The sequence below is a fragment of the Puma concolor genome, chromosome E3 (assembly GCF_028749965.1).
Source record: "Puma concolor isolate L17-30 chromosome E3, mPumCon1.1.hap2, whole genome shotgun sequence".
Lineage (NCBI taxonomy): Eukaryota > Metazoa > Chordata > Mammalia > Carnivora > Felidae > Puma > Puma concolor.
The window spans coordinates 42,068,658-42,087,103 of NC_141682.1; the positions used below are offsets into that span (position 1 = coordinate 42,068,658).

The 18,446-nt window shown below is 63.2% G+C and overlaps 2 protein-coding genes across 3 annotated transcripts; both read left to right on the forward strand.

Annotated features, from left to right (window-relative positions):
* Positions 1–298: 298 nt before the first annotated feature.
* On the forward strand, positions 299–11,985 carry FBXL16 (F-box and leucine rich repeat protein 16). Of its 2 annotated transcripts, none has more exons than XM_086691721.1 (6): positions 299–591; positions 7,128–7,786; positions 8,461–8,969; positions 9,377–9,461; positions 9,827–9,890; positions 10,052–11,985. In XM_086691721.1, exons 2-6 carry the CDS (start codon positions 7,142–7,144, stop codon positions 10,198–10,200), a joined length of 1,452 nt encoding a protein of 483 aa, XP_086547847.1. In that variant the 5' UTR covers positions 299–591; positions 7,128–7,141; the 3' UTR covers positions 10,201–11,985. The 2 variants fall into 2 exon arrangements, with proteins under 2 accessions (XP_086547847.1, XP_086547846.1); XM_086691720.1 differs by having other exon boundaries at positions 300–586.
* A 1,190-nt stretch (positions 11,986–13,175) lies between these two features.
* Positions 13,176–18,360, forward strand: WDR24 (WD repeat domain 24). Its single transcript, XM_025923367.2, has 8 exons — positions 13,176–14,280; positions 15,265–15,442; positions 15,592–16,264; positions 16,814–16,932; positions 17,011–17,132; positions 17,227–17,331; positions 17,411–17,751; positions 17,905–18,360. Exons 1-8 carry the CDS (start codon positions 13,800–13,802, stop codon positions 18,256–18,258), a joined length of 2,373 nt encoding a protein of 790 aa, XP_025779152.1. The 5' UTR covers positions 13,176–13,799; the 3' UTR covers positions 18,259–18,360.
* Positions 18,361–18,446: the final 86 nt, after the last annotated feature.

The window sequence follows — 18,446 nt, forward strand, 5'->3', positions numbered from 1 at the left end:
TCTCGGGCTGCGCGCCCTGCCCGCCCCGCCCCGCCCCGCCGTGCGCGCGGGTCTGCTGTTGTGCGGGCGCCCGAGGCGGAGGGGCAGGGGTGCCGCCGGGCCGGCGCGTGCCCGTGGGCGCGCGGCAGGGCGCGGCGGGCGGGGCGGGGCTCGGCATCCTCGGCGCCCCCGCCCGGGCTCGCCAACCGGATTGGCTCCTGGCGCCGGGAGCGCGCGAGGGCGCGGCGTGTAGAGCCGGGCGGGGGGCGCGCGCGGCGCCGCCGGCGGCCGCGGAGGAGCGCGGGGAGGAGGGCGCGGGGAGGGAGGAGGCGCCCGCCCGGCTCCCTGCAAAGCGGCCTTATTTATCTGGGCACTGCCTCAGCCTCCCCGGTGGGAGGCTCGGGCAGCCGATCCTCTCCCACCGGGGAGCTCCTCTCCGGGCGCGGCCGAGGGGGCCGGCCAGGCCGGGGCGCGGGGCGCGGCTGGGCCCTGCCGGCCAGGCCAGCACCTCGGCCGCCTCCCCGCTTCGCCAGCGCCCATGCCGGGCTCCCCATGACGAGAAGACGCCCGGCGGACAGCGTGGCATGAGCCAGGTGCCCGGGCCGAGGTAAGGTGTGTGCACCGGGCCAGGCTGTGGAGCCGGGGAAGGGGCCAGGCCACGCCATCGCGGCGGCCACAATGAGGAGGGGGGAGGGGGCTTCGGACAGGGCCGCCAACACCCCCAGGGTCTCACATACGCGCGGCCGCTTCCCAGGCGGAGGCCACTGAGCCTGTGGTCCTGACAGGCCCTCCCAGGGCTCCTGACCCCAGAGGCTGCCTGGTTGAAGCACGCTCCCCACAGCCACTGGACCAGGGCTGTGGGCCGGTGCCGCCCGACCATATCTCGGTGGAAGCAGAACTGCAGGCCCCCAGCCGGCGTGGCTGGGTGAGATCCTGGACCTCCTTTGAGCTCTGAGCTTCCCTCCCAGCACCACGAGCCCCTGGGCCTATGAGACAGGTGTTAGACACAGTTCCACTCCAGGAGCCATGTGGATGCATGGCGGGGGCCCAGTCTGCCCTGGACACCTGGGCCTGTGTGGAGCTGCCACCACAGCAGGAGGATGAGGGGAAAGGAGGAGGCTGGCCACGTGCCTGGTCCTGGAGGAGGGGTCGAGCCTTGGCCGAGGTTGGACGGCCCCAGAAGGGAAACCGGGCACTCTGAGACTTGCTAGGGCAGGGGTCTGGCCTCCCGGGATTTCAGGGGAGAGAGTCCCCCACCCATCACCCCAGAAGGCACCCAACACCCTAGCTGTTGGAGCCTCAGGGAGCCCACGGCCCAGTGGCCACTCCTCCAGCCCCTCCCGGCCTCTGCACAGGAAGCCTTCCCTCCAAAGAGAGAACAGATGGCGGATGCCGCTTCACCTGCCCACTCGGTCAGTCCCTTCCCGGTACCCGCCACCTCCCAGGCCCCTTCTTTCAGCCAACGCCTTTGAGCGGAGGCCTGGGCTGGGTCCCTGAGAGGGCAAAGGCTTGATGGAGACTTGCTGGCCTGGCAGGAGGTGGCCACAGGTCTGGACCAGGAGCTATGGGGACAAGGGAGATCCAAACCCCGGTCATAAACGTGGGCAGTGCAGGGCAGACTGTTCAGGCCCCAAGGGCCCGCCGTCTCCGCTACTTGGCTCCCCTCTTCCTCAGCCACCTCTCACTTGGGCCAGGCCTATAAGTACCCCTGATGCTGGGCAGGCTCTCTGGACAGGCGCTACCCTCCAGTTCACACCCACTTCCAGGGCACTTCAGTGAGTCCTCTCTCCCAATGGAAGAAGGACACAATTAGCCCTGAGGTAGGGGCACCTGGGGCCCTCGAGACCGCTGGCCTGGGCCCAGGAAGCCTGCGCTGCTGAGAGCCAGGGAGACATCTCACCCCAAGGTAGGGCCCTGCTCGGCTGCCTGCAGCCCCATCTTGTAACACGTGGGTGCTCGCTGCCGTGCCTCAGAGGGGAAGAGTGGAGGTGGCAGTGAAGGAAGGCTCTGTGGGGTAAGTGGGTGGTTCAGAACCTTCCCCACCACTGGCAGGTTGGAGCCGCAGCCAGACCAGTCACAGAGGGTGGGCTTGGACCCCATCGCTTCACTTGGTGGGGAAGAGGGGGAGGGTTTGAGACAGCCAACCAAAGAGGCAGACACTAGATGCCCCCAGTCTAGGCACTGGAGGGCTCATCCTCCAGAGCAAAAGAGCCAAGATGAGGCGTGGAGCCCAAGCCCGTTTCCCAAGGTGCCCAGTCCCACATGGCCAAGCTGTCTTGAGCTTGACCGCAGGACTGGGTCTGATGAAGCACCGATTGGGTCTCTTTTGAAGCCATGTGCTCACTTCCTGGAGCCCCCGGGGCACGGGTGGGGCAGCCTGCACCCCAGAAGCATCCCTGGGCTGGGGGCGGGAAGGGAGTGCTGCCTGGCACATGTGCAAAGTGACAGGGATGTGAATGTGCCTGAGTCACGGGGCTTGTCATGGAGTTTGTCAGCCCGCACTGTGTCCCCAATCCCAAGCTGGTTGTCACCCCAGTCCCTGGGGATGTCACTGCAGATCGACCCGATGTGAATTTTTCTGGCTACCCACACCCTGTCCAGCTCCATGGGCCTCAGTGGGCCAGGAGAATTGGTCAGTGCAGGTCCTATCAGGGCCAGACCCCTCCAGCATTCACGGTGGGCTGTGTCAGAGTATCGGGGATGAAGGAAGAGATCTCGGAGTTGGGGGCCATGAGGAGTGGAGGGTTTCCTAGGCACGAGCAGTCCAAAAGAAGAGAGTCCTGCAGCTTGCAGCCTCTGGAGAGAGAGCAGGGGCATGACAGAGACAATGCTGGGGGAGAACACTAGCCTAAGGTCACAGGCTGGGAGGACACAGGGACAGGAGAAGCAGAACAGGGCAGAGGAAAAGGCCTCAGGAAGTGCACCTGGCCAGCGGCAGACCAGCTGAGGGCCCAGGGTCACCATCTGGACCTCAATGCCTAGCTTGGTCTTTGGAGGTCAGACAAACTGGGGTCAAATCCCAGCTTTGTGCACCTTTTGAAAATTCAGTCTCTGAGCCCCGCTTTCCCCACGCCTGGTCAGGCAGTGTGTGAAGGGCTCAGACCAGCAATAGAGGAGTGGCACTGGGAAGAGCAGGGCAGGACCAGCTCCTCCCTCCCTTCTGGTGGCTCCTGTCCCCTCTCCCTGGATCTGGCCAGATTATGAGGGATGGGCAGGCAGCCTCCTTAACCCTGCAGCTCCCATAGTGGGGACTCAGCCAAAAAAGAGATGTGAGCCATCCTCTTCCCATGGGCCTGAATAATTGCAAGGCCCACCCTAAGCCCTAGGGTCTTGGGTGCCTTCTCAGAGACTCTGGCACCAACCCAACCCAGTGGCTGCCCTCACTGTGGACAGTGGCCTCTGCTACAACCACGATTAACAAACTGAGCTACAAGCAGCTCCCCTACCATCCACTGCCCTCTTCTTCATCTGGCCTGTCTTCCATCAAGCCTCCTGGGCATCTGGCAGCCATATCCCTTTCTGCATGACCCTGCTGACTGCCATTATTCATTCATTCATTCATTCATTCATTCATTCATTCATTCAGCCAGCACTCAGAGGCCACTCAGTCATGGTGCTGCCAGTCTTCAAGAAGTCCCCAGCCAAGGGAAGAGACAGATGGATGGACAGTAATGACTGAGACCCTGGAGATGCTTTTTTTCAGGGCTGGGGAGTCCCGCAGGGGGAGACCGGGGTGGTGCTCACACTGAAGGATGGAGGGTAAGGAGCTGGCAGGGTTAAGAAGTGGGGAGGCCGACTGAGCAAGCAGGGGGCCCATCATGTGCCCTGGGAGGGGATGAGGAATACAGAACAGGGGGTCTGGCTGGACTGTAGGGCCATGGCTGAGGAGGAACCAGAGGCGAGGCTGTAAGGTGGACTTGCTAGGTCTCAGGGCCCAGTGACTTGGCCGCAAAAGAAGCAGTTCCTTTCAGAGCCTCAGCGTGGGCATCTGGAGACTGTCGGCCTGGGAGCCACCAAGTTCTGGAGTCCTCCCAGGAACCTGGAGCCCCCGCAGCCTATCCCAGGAGGACCTCCTCCAGAATTCCGCTCCACACGGAGGCACAAGACACCAGAGGCTGAGGCTGAGAATAGTGCAAGTTTGGCCATCTTTTTAAAACGCCTCTTTTCCTAGCGTTAGCTCCTAGTGCTTAGTTCTAAAGGAGGAGGCAGACCACATAAGACTGGCCACTGCCCCTACCCCATCCTGACTAGAAACTCCGGGCAGGTCCTCTGAGCCCCAGTGCATGCAGTAGGGACAGGAACAAGTACGAAAGAGGTTGGGGTCTCGCAGCCCATCTGGCTGGGTGGGTGGGACCAGGCAGAGGGCCACTTGTCCCAGCCCCCTGCAAGAGACCCCCTGCCTAACTGACAGGAAGACTCATCTCTGACCGCAAGCTCGGTTCTCTCCTAAAGCCCTGACCCCTGGGCCAAGCTGTGGCTGTTTCCAGTTTTGAGCCACAGAGCAAGGATTGTCAGGCTGGGTCAGTGAGGCTGGAGTGTGCAGGTGGAGCCCAGCAGGACCATGGACAAGGTCAGGAGCTCAGAGCTGCTTCCGCCGAGAGGCAGCTCCAGGCGAAGGCACGGCAGAAGGGCTAACCCACTGGCAGGCAGGGCAGTGCCTTCTGGCCAGGGATGTGAGTGTGAGATAAGGGGCAGCCAGGCCTCGGACACCCCCACCCCCACCCCCAGGCGGAGGCCATCCTCGACCTGGCCCCTCCCTCCCGTGGGCTCCCTTCACCCGCTGGCTGTTTTCACCAGCTCCACCCTGAGGCCTGAAGAGGGGATGGGACTGTGGGCGCGTGCAAATGTGAGCTCCAGTGGGGTGGATGGGGGGGGGGGGAAGAGCCCTGCAGATGCCCGGGGCATCCACGTGCACCCTGCCCCCCACCACCAACTCAGGCACTCCACGTGCACACCCGTGGCTGGGAGCATCTTTAACCTAAATCGGCACTGCTCTTGAGTTATTTCTCCCCTGGTGCCACCTCCGCCGCCTCCTCCGGATCTTGGCGGAGCGGGCGGCTTCTCGCCCCGCCCCGTCGCCTGCTGAGCTGGGTTTGCCGGGGCCGGCCCCCCTCCCCACCCCCACCAGCCGCTGTCCGCGGTGGAGCCCGCCGGGGCCTGGCCTCCGAGCACGCGCACAGCGGCTGGAGGGGCGCTGTCCATGGTGCTGCGCTCCGGGGCCGAGCCAGCCGCGCCTGGTCTGCGGGAAGCGGCGGAGGTCGGGTGGGCGGCGCGCCCTGAGCCCTGAGATCCTGGCGCCGGGCACCGGGGACACAGAAGGTATTCAGGCTGGGGCTGCCTTTCTGAACCCAGCACAGCCCACAGGAGGGAGTCGACAGGACGACAGGACAGCCTCTCCTCTGGTCCCAGGAGTGGGCGGCCAGTCGTGGGCTTCACCCTGTCCCTCCATGAGGCACTTCTGATCCACAACGGTTTCCTCATCACATACTGGTTTAAAGAGATCTGGGGCAGCCCTCATGTCAGGCTGCTCCCCCCCCCCCCCCCGCCCCAACACACACGGGGCTGACATGAAGCTAGTGGACATTCAGCGGACGTTGTTATGAATGTCGTGTTTTATCCAGTGTGAGGCTGCTACTATCTGGTCATGAGCTGCAGTAAAGGGACAGCCAAGGTTGGGGAGCCTCCCCTGGGGAGGGTGGGCCTGATGTGGACTGCCAGGCTGGGGGCTCATGGCTGTCAGAGCAGGAAGGCCTTTCGACCCAAAGCTGAGTTGGTAGCCATGAGGCCATATGTTCCCATAGACCCCTGGTCCCAGCCCAGGTCAGCAACCCCTCCACAGATGTGGAAGGCCAGCAAGGGTTGTCCTGTCCAGGGCTTGGAAGCCAGTGGAGGCATGGTGCTGGGTAGAGCAGGGCAGGGTGGCTCACCTCCCTCCCTCCTAATGGCTCCTTACCCCTTCCCCTCAGGACGGCCATGGGGTCCAGAAGCAACTTCCTCACCACTTTCCAAATGCTGACTGTGGGCCATACACTATGCTTAGCCCTTTTCACATGTTGTCCTGTGGGGGTGTATCATCCTTTCTCAGGCTCAAAAGTAAGGAAAGTGAGTCTCAGAGAAAAGTGCCTCACTGAGGCCACAGAGCCAGGGTGTGTGACCCTAGAGCTTGTATGGCTGAACCACTGGGTGCACTGCCTTTCCATGGGATGTCTAGAGTGGGGGTGGGCGAGAGAAGATCTGGAATGTGGAGCAGATGGTGGTACTGTGAGGGTCCCCCTGCCCCCCTCTCCAGGGCTATCTGTGCTCAAAGCCATCTGCCACCCATTCACAACCTCAGAGCCCTGGTGGGGGGGGGCGCATTGGGGGGGGTGGCTTCAGTCCCACCCTAAGAGGAACTCTCTACAAATATGCTTCCACGGCCAGCCCTAGGCCAAGCCTCGACTCCACCACTTACTGTGACCTTGGGCAAACAGTTCATGCTGCTTTATTTTCCTCATCTGTAACAACGGGCACGGTCATCATAGTACGATCCTCAACGGGTTACATGGAGGATTACAGGACAGTATGTGTCCAGGGATCATTGTGCTGGCATCAGAGTAAACCTCACCCTTTCTTTTGGGTAGATTATGAACCACAGAACCTCCAGTAGGCACTGACATTTTCAGGGGCTGGTGTGTGAGTCTCAGACAGGGTCCTGGAACCACTCCTCAGAGGCATGCTGGAACCCCACAGTGGAGATGCAGAGGCCGCCCCACACCAGCTCCCTCAGTCTCCCAGTTCCTACCCGGGTAGAGGTAGGCCTGGCAAACGCTGATGTTGGGCATCAGGGTAGTAAAGGTGAAGGGAGCAGTCCCAGGCAAGTGTCTGTCTGTCGGTGCCTCTCTTCTCTCATCTCTAAAACGAGAACCATAGTACCTAGCTGTCAAAAAGATGTGAGTACTGGTTGAGCTCAGTGCGCATAGTAGGTGCTCAGGGAGTGTCATAGTCATGAACAGCCCTGATCTCACAGTCGGGGAAGAAGGGACTTAGATTCAGATCCTTTCTGTTGGGTGGTTCTGGGAGTGCCAGGGGAGGAGATGCCCTGGGATGGGAAGGAGCCCAGCCATGCTGCAGCAGGAGACTCATTACCCCATCCTGGACCCTGTCTGCAGATCGAGCGAGGAAGATGTCGAGCCCGGGTGTGGACGGCGACCCCAAGCCTCCATGCTTGCCTCGAAATGGCCTGGTAAAGCTGCCGGGCCAGCCCAACGGCCTGGGTGCAGCCAGTATCACCAAGGGCACACCAGCTGCCAAGAACCGGCCCTGCCAGCCACCACCCCCACCCACCCTCCCACCACCCAGCCTGGCTGCCCCACTGCCACGGGCTGCCCTAGCTGGGGGCCTGTGCCCCCCAGCAGGGCTCCCCCTTGGTGGACCAGCCTCAGTCCCAGTTCCTGGGCCCCCAGTGGAGCGGCCACCACTGGCCACAGATGAAAAGATCCTCAATGGCCTCTTCTGGTACTTCTCAGCCTGTGAGAAGTGCGTGCTGGCCCAGGTGTGCAAGGCCTGGCGGCGTGTGCTCTACCAGCCCAAGTTCTGGGCGGGCCTCACACCTGTGCTGCACGCCAAGGAGCTCTACAACGTGTTGCCTGGTGGCGAGAAGGAGTTTGTGAACCTGCAGGGCTTCGCTGCGCGTGGTTTTGAGGGCTTCTGCCTGGTTGGTGTCTCCGACCTGGACATCTGTGAGTTCATCGACAACTACTCCCTCTCTAAGAAGGGCGTCAAGGCCATGAGCCTCAAGCGCTCCACCATCACCGATGCCGGCCTGGAGGTGCGCCCCACCGGTGGCCTGGAAGGGACAGGGGTGGGGTGGGCAGGGCCAAGCAGCAGCAAATGAGCTGGGGGTGGGGGGAGGGAGGGTGCCCCCAGAGGAAACCCCAGGCATACAAGGAGCAAAGGAGCTGAGGGTGGTGCTGGTGCTCTGTGGATCATGTCTCTGGGGGAGGGGAAGCAGGACTGGTTACATAATTGGGGGGACCCAATCCAAAATGAAAATTCAAGTCCCTTGTTCAAAGATGGTTAAGAATTTCAAGACAGCAACATCAAAGCAATCAGTCAAGTGGGAGCCCCCTCTGAGCTCAGAGCCCTACATGCCTGTGAGGCCAGCCTTGGGTGGGGGGGGGGGGGGATGCTGCAAGGGAGCAGGTGCTCAGGCCAGAGGAGCAGCTGTGCAAGCTGCCCCTTCCCCAGGGCCAGGACTCTAACCATCAAATCCTTAACACCAAGTGCTCTGGAGCCCCTGCTCTGGAGAGGCCCTGAGCTCCCAGGTCCCCCTGTGCTCTGCCTCTTCTCTTAGAATGTTGTGGTGATGTGAGAAACACACTGTGACGTGCACTTGTCCTGTTTTACACCCGTCTACACTCGAGAACACTGCTTTCTGCCCCTCATTGGGCTCCTTCCGCCCCGCCCCCCCCCCCCATCCTCACCACGCCCTGCTGCCCGCAGGTGATGCTGGAGCAGATGCAGGGGGTCGTGCGCCTGGAGCTGTCAGGCTGCAACGACTTCACCGAGGCGGGGCTGTGGTCCAGCCTGAGCGCCCGGATCACCTCGCTGAGCGTGAGCGACTGCATCAACGTGGCCGACGACGCCATTGCGGCCATCTCGCAGCTGCTGCCCAACCTGGCCGAGCTGAGCTTGCAGGCCTACCACGTGACGGACACGGCGCTGGCCTACTTCACAGCACGCCAGGGCCACAGCACGCACACGCTGCGTCTGCTCTCCTGCTGGGAGATCACCAACCACGGCGTGGTCAACGTGGTGCACAGCCTGCCCAACCTCACCGCGCTCAGCCTCTCCGGCTGCTCCAAGGTCACCGACGACGGCGTCGAGCTCGTGGCCGAAAACCTGCGCAAGCTGCGCAGCCTTGACCTTTCGTGGTGCCCGCGCATCACCGACATGGCGCTCGAGTACGTGGCCTGCGACCTGCACCGCCTGGAGGAGCTGGTGCTGGACAGGTGCGCGCGACCCCCACGCCCGGGGCAGTGGGGGGGGGGCGGGGGGGCGGGGCGGGGCCTTCTGAGCGGGGAGCCTAGACCAGTGGAGCGACGTGTAGCGGAGTGGCGCTGCCGCGTGATGGGGAGTGGGTTGAGGACCGGCGCTCACAAACCCGGGATCCAGAGTGGCCCTGTAACAAGGGTGGGGCTGAACCGCCCCCCACCCCGGAACGGGTGGTGCCACCAAGCAACCAGGGTGGGGGTTGGGGGGGACCTGGCTGGGGAGAGTCTGTGGAAAGGGAAGCGCTCTCATCTGTGCTGGCGGAGGGGAGCTTCAGGCCTGGACACGCGGGGGGAAAAGCAGGAAGGGGCGGAGCTGAGGGGCGGGGTGTTTCAAGGTGGGCAGCGCCCCTCTGTTGCACCCACAGGTGTGTACGCATCACGGATACTGGCCTCAGCTACTTGTCCACCATGTCGTCCCTCCGCAGCCTCTACCTGCGATGGTGCTGCCAGGTACCCGCCCTCCTCACCTCCGAAGACTGGGGAGCGGAGGTGGGGGATTCGGCCCTTCCCGGACGCTCAGCCCGCTGCCCTGATCCCGGAAGGGTCAGAGGAAGTTTGGGTCCCTCCACGCCTAGCGCGCGACACAGGCCGAGCGCCCGGACTCCCTGGGGCCCTCAGCGCCACTCCCCCGCTGCCTCCTGGCTCCTTGGGAGGCCGAGAAACCCCCTTTTTGAGCCCTGCCCCCCTGCGCCTCCAACAGCTCCAGGCCCAAGGCCTGACCCTAGAAGTGCCCCCCCCCCCCCCCCCCCCCCCCGCCTCCCCGCCAGGCAGCGAGCAGAGGTCGTTAACCCGCCCTGCCCTCCCCTCCCGCCCAGGTGCAGGACTTCGGGCTGAAGCACCTCCTGGCCATGAGGAGTTTGCGGCTCTTGTCTCTGGCAGGTGAGACCCCACCCGCCCTCACCTGGCCCTGCCGGGTCCCTCGCGCCGATTCATACCTGGGGCTGACTCCCCGGGTCCCAGGGCCCGGTCCGGAGGGAGACGCCGGGCGAGCTCCGCCGGCCCCCGCACTCAGCCGCCGCCTCGCCTCCCGCCCGCTGCAGGCTGCCCGCTGCTGACCACCACGGGGCTGTCGGGCCTGGTGCAGCTGCAGGAGCTGGAGGAACTGGAGCTGACCAACTGCCCCGGGGCCACCCCCGAGCTCTTCAAGTACTTCTCGCAGCACCTGCCCCGCTGTCTCGTCATCGAGTAGCGCGGGCCTCCCCGCCCCCGGCGCAGGAAGCCGCCACGCTCCGGGGCGGGACGCCTTCTCCCGGCCCTGCCCTCAGGGGAGCCCTCGCGCCTGCGGCCCAGCGCGGGAGGCAGGGCGAACCTGGTGACCGCCCGGCCCCCGCGCCCCTCCTGGCCCCGCCCGGGCGGGGAGGGGCGGCGGGCGGGCCCAGCCCCACGCACGCACGCACACTCGGGGACTCTGTGCATGCCCCTCGTGCCCGCACTGCACGCCCGCCCTCCACCGCACCACAGCCGCCTCCATCATTCGTCCACCCGCTGGGGGTGGGGGGGGGGGTGGGGCCGGGGCTCGGCCCTAGGGGGCGCTTTGAGCTCTCCTGACCGCCGCCCTTACCACCTTCCCCGCCACACCCCGCTCTGTCTCCCCGCTGTCCCCCCATCTCGGGCAGGGCCCGGAGGGACTGAGGGGAGCTGAGTCCCCCAGGACACAGGGGCCAGAAGAGCCCCAAGGGCTTCCCGCATCTTCCACTGCACCGCGCCTGAGGCCCTCGGAGGGGTGCGAGGGGAAACAGGCCACCGCCAAAGCCATGGCCCGCCAAGGAGCCCAAGTCCCTCCCGCCCGTGCCCCACCTCATGCCAGCCTGACCCCATGAGACCTCCCCTTTCCCTGGCCACTGTATGAGGCAGTCCCCTGCTCGCCCCATCCCCCACTGGCAGGTCTATGGGTCCGTGGGCCAGAATGGGGTGGAACTGGGTTGAGGGAGGGACAGCCCTGGCTGACAATGATATTGGTGTAATCAACATTAACCGAGCCGGCTGCAGCTTACCTCAACCCGGGCAGGACACCACCACCTTGAGAAACCACAAGCTGGAGCAACCCTCAGGCCCTGCAGGCCTTGCAAACAGCCCTGGGTGGACCCCACACCAGTCCCTGTAGCCAGCTAGGCCCAGCCTCCTCAGCGCCACACTTTATCCTGGGCGGGTCTCTGTCAGGTGGAAGCTGGAAAAGCGGGCCCCAGCCAAGGCTCAGGATCAGCGCCAGCCAGCAACTCCAATCTTACAGTGGCCAGCACACCCTCAGCATCCAGAGGAGGGAGGGCTCCTTTCTAGCTGCCCCCACCCCCTCCCCAGCTTCCCAAACCTCTGCCTGCCCAAATGGGCTCTCGCCATGTTCTGTCCAATCCCAAGACATACGGAAGTCCTGGGGATGCTGGCACATCTTGGCAATTGCTGAGGAGGGGGCTGGGACCCCTTTCCATCCCAACCTTGAGCCCCAGGAAATACAGTGCCCACACCCAATCTTGGGACACCCCCTGTCTGGTTGGAAGAAAGTAACCAGTTTCCAGAGAGCCAGAGAGTGAGCGAGAGAGAGCGAGCGAGAGAGAGAGCGAGAGCGAGCGAGAGAGCGAGAGATGCTGTTGAAGCAGAGAAACAGTTCAACAGCCCAAAGATTTCCCTGTCCTGGAGTGCCCACAGGAAGCTCCGGGGCTGAGGTGGTCAGGAGCCAGTTTCTTCAGCCCCTCCTCCCCACGGCTCCCTAGTGGGGAGGAGGCAGCTGTCCATTTGTCCAAAGTATTAATGCAACTGAAGCTGTGATATTTCCAACGACTGTAGGAGGAAAAATTAAGGGGAGAGAGGAAAACAAAACAAAACCAACCAACCCCTAAAATCATTTTCTTATTGTACATAACGACCTCATTCTCCTGTATATGCGGAAGATATAACCTTATATTTGGTAAGTGTTTCTTGTGCTATTTTATCACGTGACCTGTTTATAAAAATATATATTAAAAAAGTTGTAAAAACACGTGTCTGAGTTGTTTTTAGGTCATCCGACCATGGCAGGGGAAGGTGTATCTGCCCAGGGTGGCCCAAGTCTCTGGACTCTTGTGCACCGCTCAACTCATCACACTTTCTGGTTCTCTCAACACGCAGAGGTTGGTGCCACTGTGCAGACTGGGAACACAGCAACGACCAGTACATTCGGTCCCTAAGCTTTCATTGCTTTGGGGAGGAGAGAATGATACCAAAGTCATTACATATAAGAGTAACCTCAAAATATCTAGAATCTAGTCCATCCTTCCAGAAGGGCAAAAATGAGCCCTGTTTCGTGCATTGGGTAACTGAGGTTAAGAGGGAGGCAGGGATGTCCTATAATCATACAGTACAGCAAGGACCGAACAGGACTCAAAACCAGGAAAGAAAGGACGGCTCAGAGAGGGTCATTCGATTGCCCGGGGGGGGGGGGGGGGGGGGGTGGTGTGAACCAGCAGGATCTGTCAGGCACCGGAGTTTGTGGAGACCAAGACAGGCATGATCCCTGCCTGATATACACTCGTGTGCCACACGTAATGACCAGTAAACGAAGGAATGCGTTTTGACAAGCACTGTGGAGGTGACAGTGACTGGAGAGGCCACATGTTAGATGTGGGGGCCGGGGAAGGCCTTTGACAACGAGATACTTAAGCCGAACCCTGGAGCGTGGAGAAGACGCTTTCTGCAGAGCGGAGAGTGCAGAGCAATCGCGTGGCCCGGACAGGAAAGAGCTTGGCGGGCTGGAAGAAGCGGTGTAAGCGGCCGTTGCTGGAAGTGCGCCAGGAGAGACGGAGGCCGGGAGTCTGGGGGTTATTCCTAGAGCGGTGGGGAGCCCTGTGGACTTAGACCAAAGAGTGGTACCTGGCAGCTGTGCGGGGCTCAGATCGGGGGGAACGAGGTGGGTCCAGGGGAGGAGAGTGAGGAAGGAGGTGGAGACGACTGCAGGGATTCGGGACTCGTTTAGGGATGGCTGGACTTGCTGGCGGAGAGTGAGCACCAGCATCAAAAGACCAACCGCTGAGGCGGAACCGCGGGAACGCCCGGCAGCGCCTCTCCCACAGTTCGGGACCATCCTTCCGGCTGCACCAACTCGGCTCCCTCATCCGGAACGCTTGCAGTGAGGTGCCCGGTTCCGCTGAGGGGCCGACAAGCACGGACCACTTCCGGCGAGCAGGTGGGCGGGAAAGAGAAGGGCTGCTTCCGGCCCGGCGGTTCCGGCCAGGCCCGCCCGGCAGTTTTAGGCGATGGCTCCGGTGCCGGCGGAGGGAGAGGCTTCTCCGACCCCTCCAGCCGTGTTCCCGAGGCCTCCCCGGCCCCGCGCGCGCCACTCTCAGTGCTCCGCGCTGCCGGGGTCTCCTGCCTTCCGTCCGGCCAGACCCCTCAGGCTCTTTACACGGCTTGGCTCTTGAAGTCCCGTCGTTGGCCGCGGCGCCCCTCTGGCCCTTCCGCCTCTTCCCTGGAGGCCCAGAGACGGACTGTGGGGACTACTTCGCATCCTTGCAGGGACTGACTGACCGAAGGTCCAGTAACCACCCGGGTCTGACTGTTGGGGGATGGAGCGGGGACCAGGGCTGGCACTGACCGGGTAGGGTCTCCCCACAAGTCAGACATGTCTCCTGAGGGGCGGTGAACGGTCCTGGATTGGCTCCCCAAGACTGACCGGCCCAGGACTAAGCAGTTTGGGGGAACCCAACCAGGGTGGCGGATCTGGACTGACAGGCCCCTCCTGGCTGACCAGGCCAGCCCACTTGACGGGCCTCGTGTCCCCACCCCACCCCCCCACCCCCCCCCCCCCGCCGGGCAGCCATGGAGAAGATGTCCCGAGTGACCACGGCCCTGGGTGGCAGCGCGCTGACGGGCCGCACCATGCACTGCCACCTGGACGCGCCGGCCAATGCCATCAGTGTGTGCCGTGACGCCGCCCAGGTGGTCGTGGCGGGCCGCAGCATCTTCAAGATCTACGCCATTGAGGACGAGCAGTTTGTGGAGAAGTTGAACCTGCGTGTGGGCCGCAAGCCCTCGCTCAACCTGAGCTGCGCTGACGTGGTCTGGCACCAGATGGATGAGAACCTGCTGGCCACGGCGGCCACCAACGGCGTGGTGGTCACGTGGAACCTGGGACGGCCGTCGCGCAACAAGCAGGACCAGCTGTTCACAGAGCACAAGCGCACGGTGAACAAAGTCTGCTTCCACCCCACCGAAGCCCACGTGCTGCTCAGCGGCTCCCAGGACGGCTTCATGAAGTGCTTCGACCTCCGCAGGAAGGACTCTGTCAGCACCTTCTCTGGTGAGGCCCTGGAGGTGGTCGGGCAGGTGGAGAAGGGCACCACGTGCATCCAGAGTCTTCAGGTGTGCTCCCCGAGAGCACTACCAGAGTGGCTGAGGGTCAGCATGGGAGCAGGGGGCGTGGGATGAGGGAGAGCCTGAGCAGACTGTGGCCAACCTGGGCCGCTGAGCGGACGCTTTGGTTTGCTGCCTCCTCTTTTCCTGCCTCAGAGCCCCGGGCCGCTTCACTGAAGGAAGCCACGGGGACCTCCAAGGTCCTCAGCTCAGGGATGAGAGGAGGCGGAGTATGCTGCCTGCCCCTGCCCCCCACGTTCTTTTCCCAGCAGGCCCAGCTCCTCTGCCACTAGCTCAAGGCCAGCTGGCCCGTTCACCCTGATGAGACCAAGTGCGGCACAGGGCGGAGCCCTCAGTCGCCTCAGAGAACTGGGGGGCCTCCTAAAACACCTGAACTACCTGCGCTGTGAAAAAGCTGGAGTCTTTGAAGGCTCTTGGTGTGCTGGTGCAGGGAGGTGGATGTGGACCGTTAAGGTCTCCGGTCCCCGGAGCTGACCCGGCACTCCACCTCAAGGCGAAGGGATGGGGCCGAAGCTGGGGCACCCTCGGGGGAGTGCAGACAGCCCAACAACGCTCAGTGCTCCGATGGCCGGTCCGGAAGGCAGGCCGCAGCTTTGTGCAAGGGCTCACGTCAGATGCAGGATCCAGGGAAAGTCGAGGTCGTGTTTCTGCTTCGGAAACCACGTGATGCCTGGCATCCTGCTCCCTGACCTGATCTACCCGAGCTCCTCTGTGAAGCCTCTGCCCACCACCGCCCACCCTAGGCAGGCTTAGGGGTGTTTACTCCGCCTCCTAGGCTTCCCGGCCTTGGTCATGGGCAGCCATGTGACTGCAGTCCAGTCACTCCAAGGCCGCCACACCTGGCTGCCTTCTCTCCTGGAGCCTCCTGTGGGCTGGCTCTCTCACCTTCTCCCTCCATGGATGTCCACAGGCCAGTCTGAGAGTGTGCGGGACGTCCAGTTCAGCATCCGAGACTATTTCACCTTCGCCTCCACCTTTGAGAACGGCAACGTGCAGCTCTGGGACATTCGGCGGCCTGACCGCTGTGAGAGGATGTTCACAGCCCACAATGGACCTGTCTTCTGCTGCGACTGGCACCCTGAGGACAGGTGTGGGGAGGGGTGTGGAGGGGAGGGCGGTGGCAGTAGGGTGGGATGGATGGGCTCACGGAAGGGCTGCCTCAGAACCTGTGAGGCAGAGAGCGGGGAGCTCTCCCACCCCAGGAGAGGATGCTAAGGGTTTCACGGACCTATTGCAGGGGCTGGCTGGCCACAGGTGGGCGTGACAAGATGGTGAAGGTCTGGGACATGACCACGCACCGCGCCAAAGAGGTGCACTGCGTGCAAACCATCGCCTCGGTGGCTCGAGTCAAGTGGCGACCCGAGTGCCGCCACCACCTGGCCACCTGCTCCATGATGGTGGACCATAACATCTACGTGTGGGACGTGCGCCGGCCTTTCGTCCCGGCTGCCATGTTTGAGGAGCACCGCGATGTCACAACGGGCATCGCCTGGCGCCACCCACACGACCCCTCTTTCCTGCTCTCCGGCTCTAAGGACAGCACGCTGTGCCAACACCTGTTCCGTGATGCCAGCCAGCCTGTTGAGCGCGCCAACCCCGAAGGCCTCTGCTATGGCCTCTTTGGGGACCTGGCCTTTGCTGCCAAGGAGAGCCTAGTGGCCGCTGAGTCTGGGCGCAAGCCCTACGCTGGTGATCGGCGCCACCCCATCTTCTTCAAGCGCAAGCTGGATCCTGCCGAGCCTTTTGTGGGCCTCGCCTCCAGTGCTCTGAGCGTCTTCGAGATAGAGCCTGGCAGTGGCAGCATGAGCTGGTTTGTGGACACGGCCGAGCGTTATGCCCTTGCTGGTCGGCCTCTGGCTGAACTCTGTGACCACAATGCCAAAGTGGCTCGGGAGCTTGGCCGCAACCAGGTGGGTGGGGTGGCCCCAGAGGCTCCCAGGGGCCATGACCTTGGGGGGTTCCTCCGACTGTTACATCCAAACCCTTTCAGGGATTTAGCACTCAGCTCTGGCTGCTCCCACCACCAGCCATCACCCTGGTAACAGGGTGCCCAGTGCCCTGCCGTGAGCCCGAGGCCAATGCCGTCCTCTGGGTGCAGGTCTCGGGTGTTATGGGGTTCAAGTGCCCTCTTGTGGCTCGTTTTTGCTTTTGGATTTCCCAAGCTGTCCCTGCGCTGCAGAGGTGCATGCAGCCACTCTCGTCTCCCTGGGTCAGCAGGCTCATTTCCGTGTTGGCTGCCTTCAATTTCTGCTTTTGTCTATTCCCCTGTAGGAAGGAGGCTAGAATTTTTGCGTTTGGCATAGGCGTCAGTCTCCCCCGTTTGGGGTGGGCCAGGATGCTAGGTCCCTGGGGCAGCTGAACACTGAGAGGTTGTGATTCCATCTGGGCATGGGGGGGTGGGTGCTGCATGGGGTACCAGGGACCCAGGCTCCTTGTAAGTGCCTGGTGGCTGCTCCTAGGTGGCACAGACCTGGACCATGCTACGGATCATCTACTGTAGCCCTGGCCTGGCACCTGCTACCAGCCTCAACCACAGCGTGGGCAAGGGTAGCTCTTGCGGCTTGCCACTTATGAACAGGTAGACGCCTGGGGGTGGCTCTCCACAGAGGGTGGGACCGTTGGAACCCATCTACCCATCAGCCCTCCCTGTCCCCAGTTTCAATCTGAAGGATATGGCCCCGGGGTTGGGCAGTGAGACCAGGCTGGACCGTAGCAAGGGTGACACACGGAGCGACACGGTGCTGCTTGACTCCTCAGCCACACTCATCACCAATGAGGGTAGGCTGAGGGGCGGGCAGGGGGTTGATGGGAGTGGGGCCAGGGCATCCCAGAACCAGCTGCCTCTGGAACGCCCACCCTCCCTTGTGGGCAGATAACGAAGAGACAGAGGGCAGCGATGTGCCTGCAGATTACCTGCTGGGCGACGTGGAGGGCGAGGAGGATGAGCTGTACCTGCTGGACCCGGAACACGCACACCGTGAGTGGGGGCCGGGAGAGTGGGGTTGGGAGGCAGGGCCGGAGGCTCAGACCCTGCCTTCCCTGCCCCTGCCTTGCAGCGGAGGAGCCCGAATATGTGCTGCCCCAGGAGGCCTTCCCGCTACGCCACGAGATCGTGGACACTCCACCTGGCCCCGAGCACCTGCAGGACAAGGCCGACTCGCCCCACGTGAGCGGCAGCGAGGCTGATGCGGCTTCCTCAGCTCCCATGGACTCCTCCTTCTCGCTCATCTCGGTATCACACGCCCTCTACGACAGCCGCCTGCCACCTGACTTCTTCAGCGCCCTGGTGTGTGACATGCTGCGCTTCTACGCCGAGCAGGGCGATGTGCAGATGGCCGTGTCTGTGCTCATTGTGCTGGGTGAACGCGTGCGCAAGGACATCGACGAGCAGACCCAGGTGGGTGACCGGGTCTCCGGGAGGGCCTCCCTGCCACCCCCAGACCTGACCCCCCGCACGTCTGCCTTCACCTGCACCCGGCGCGCTCAGGGTGAAGCCCACAGCGTGCCCACCTCCCGGCCTCTTGCCTCCCTCCCCTCTCCGCACCGCCAGGAGCACTGGTACACGTCCTACATCGACCTGCTGCAGCGCTTCTGCCTCTGGAACGTGTCCAACCAGGTGGTCAAGCTCAGCACCAGCCGCGCCGTCAGCTGCCTCAACCAGGCCTCCACCACCCTGCACGTCAACTGCAGCCACTGCAAGCGGCCCATGAGCAGCCGTGGCTGGGTCTGTGACCGGTGCCACCGCTGCGCCAGCATGTGTGCTGTCTGCCACCACGTGGTCAAGGGTCTGTTCGTGTGGTGCCAGGGCTGCAGTCACGGCGGCCACCTGCAGCACATCATGAAGTGGCTGGAGGGCAGCTCCCACTGCCCTGCGGGCTGCGGCCACTTGTGCGAGTACTCGTGACCCATCTGCGCTGGGCCTGGGGTGGGTGGGGCTGGGCGTGCGAACCAAATAAAGGACGCGGGAGCCGCAGTCTAAGGCTGCCTGTCATCCCATCGTGCCGCCCGACGACGTCCCGGTTGGTTTTTCCGCGCTGGGCGACCGGGGTGGGTAGGTGGCCTCGTCGCCAGGGGAACTGGCGGGGCGGGGGG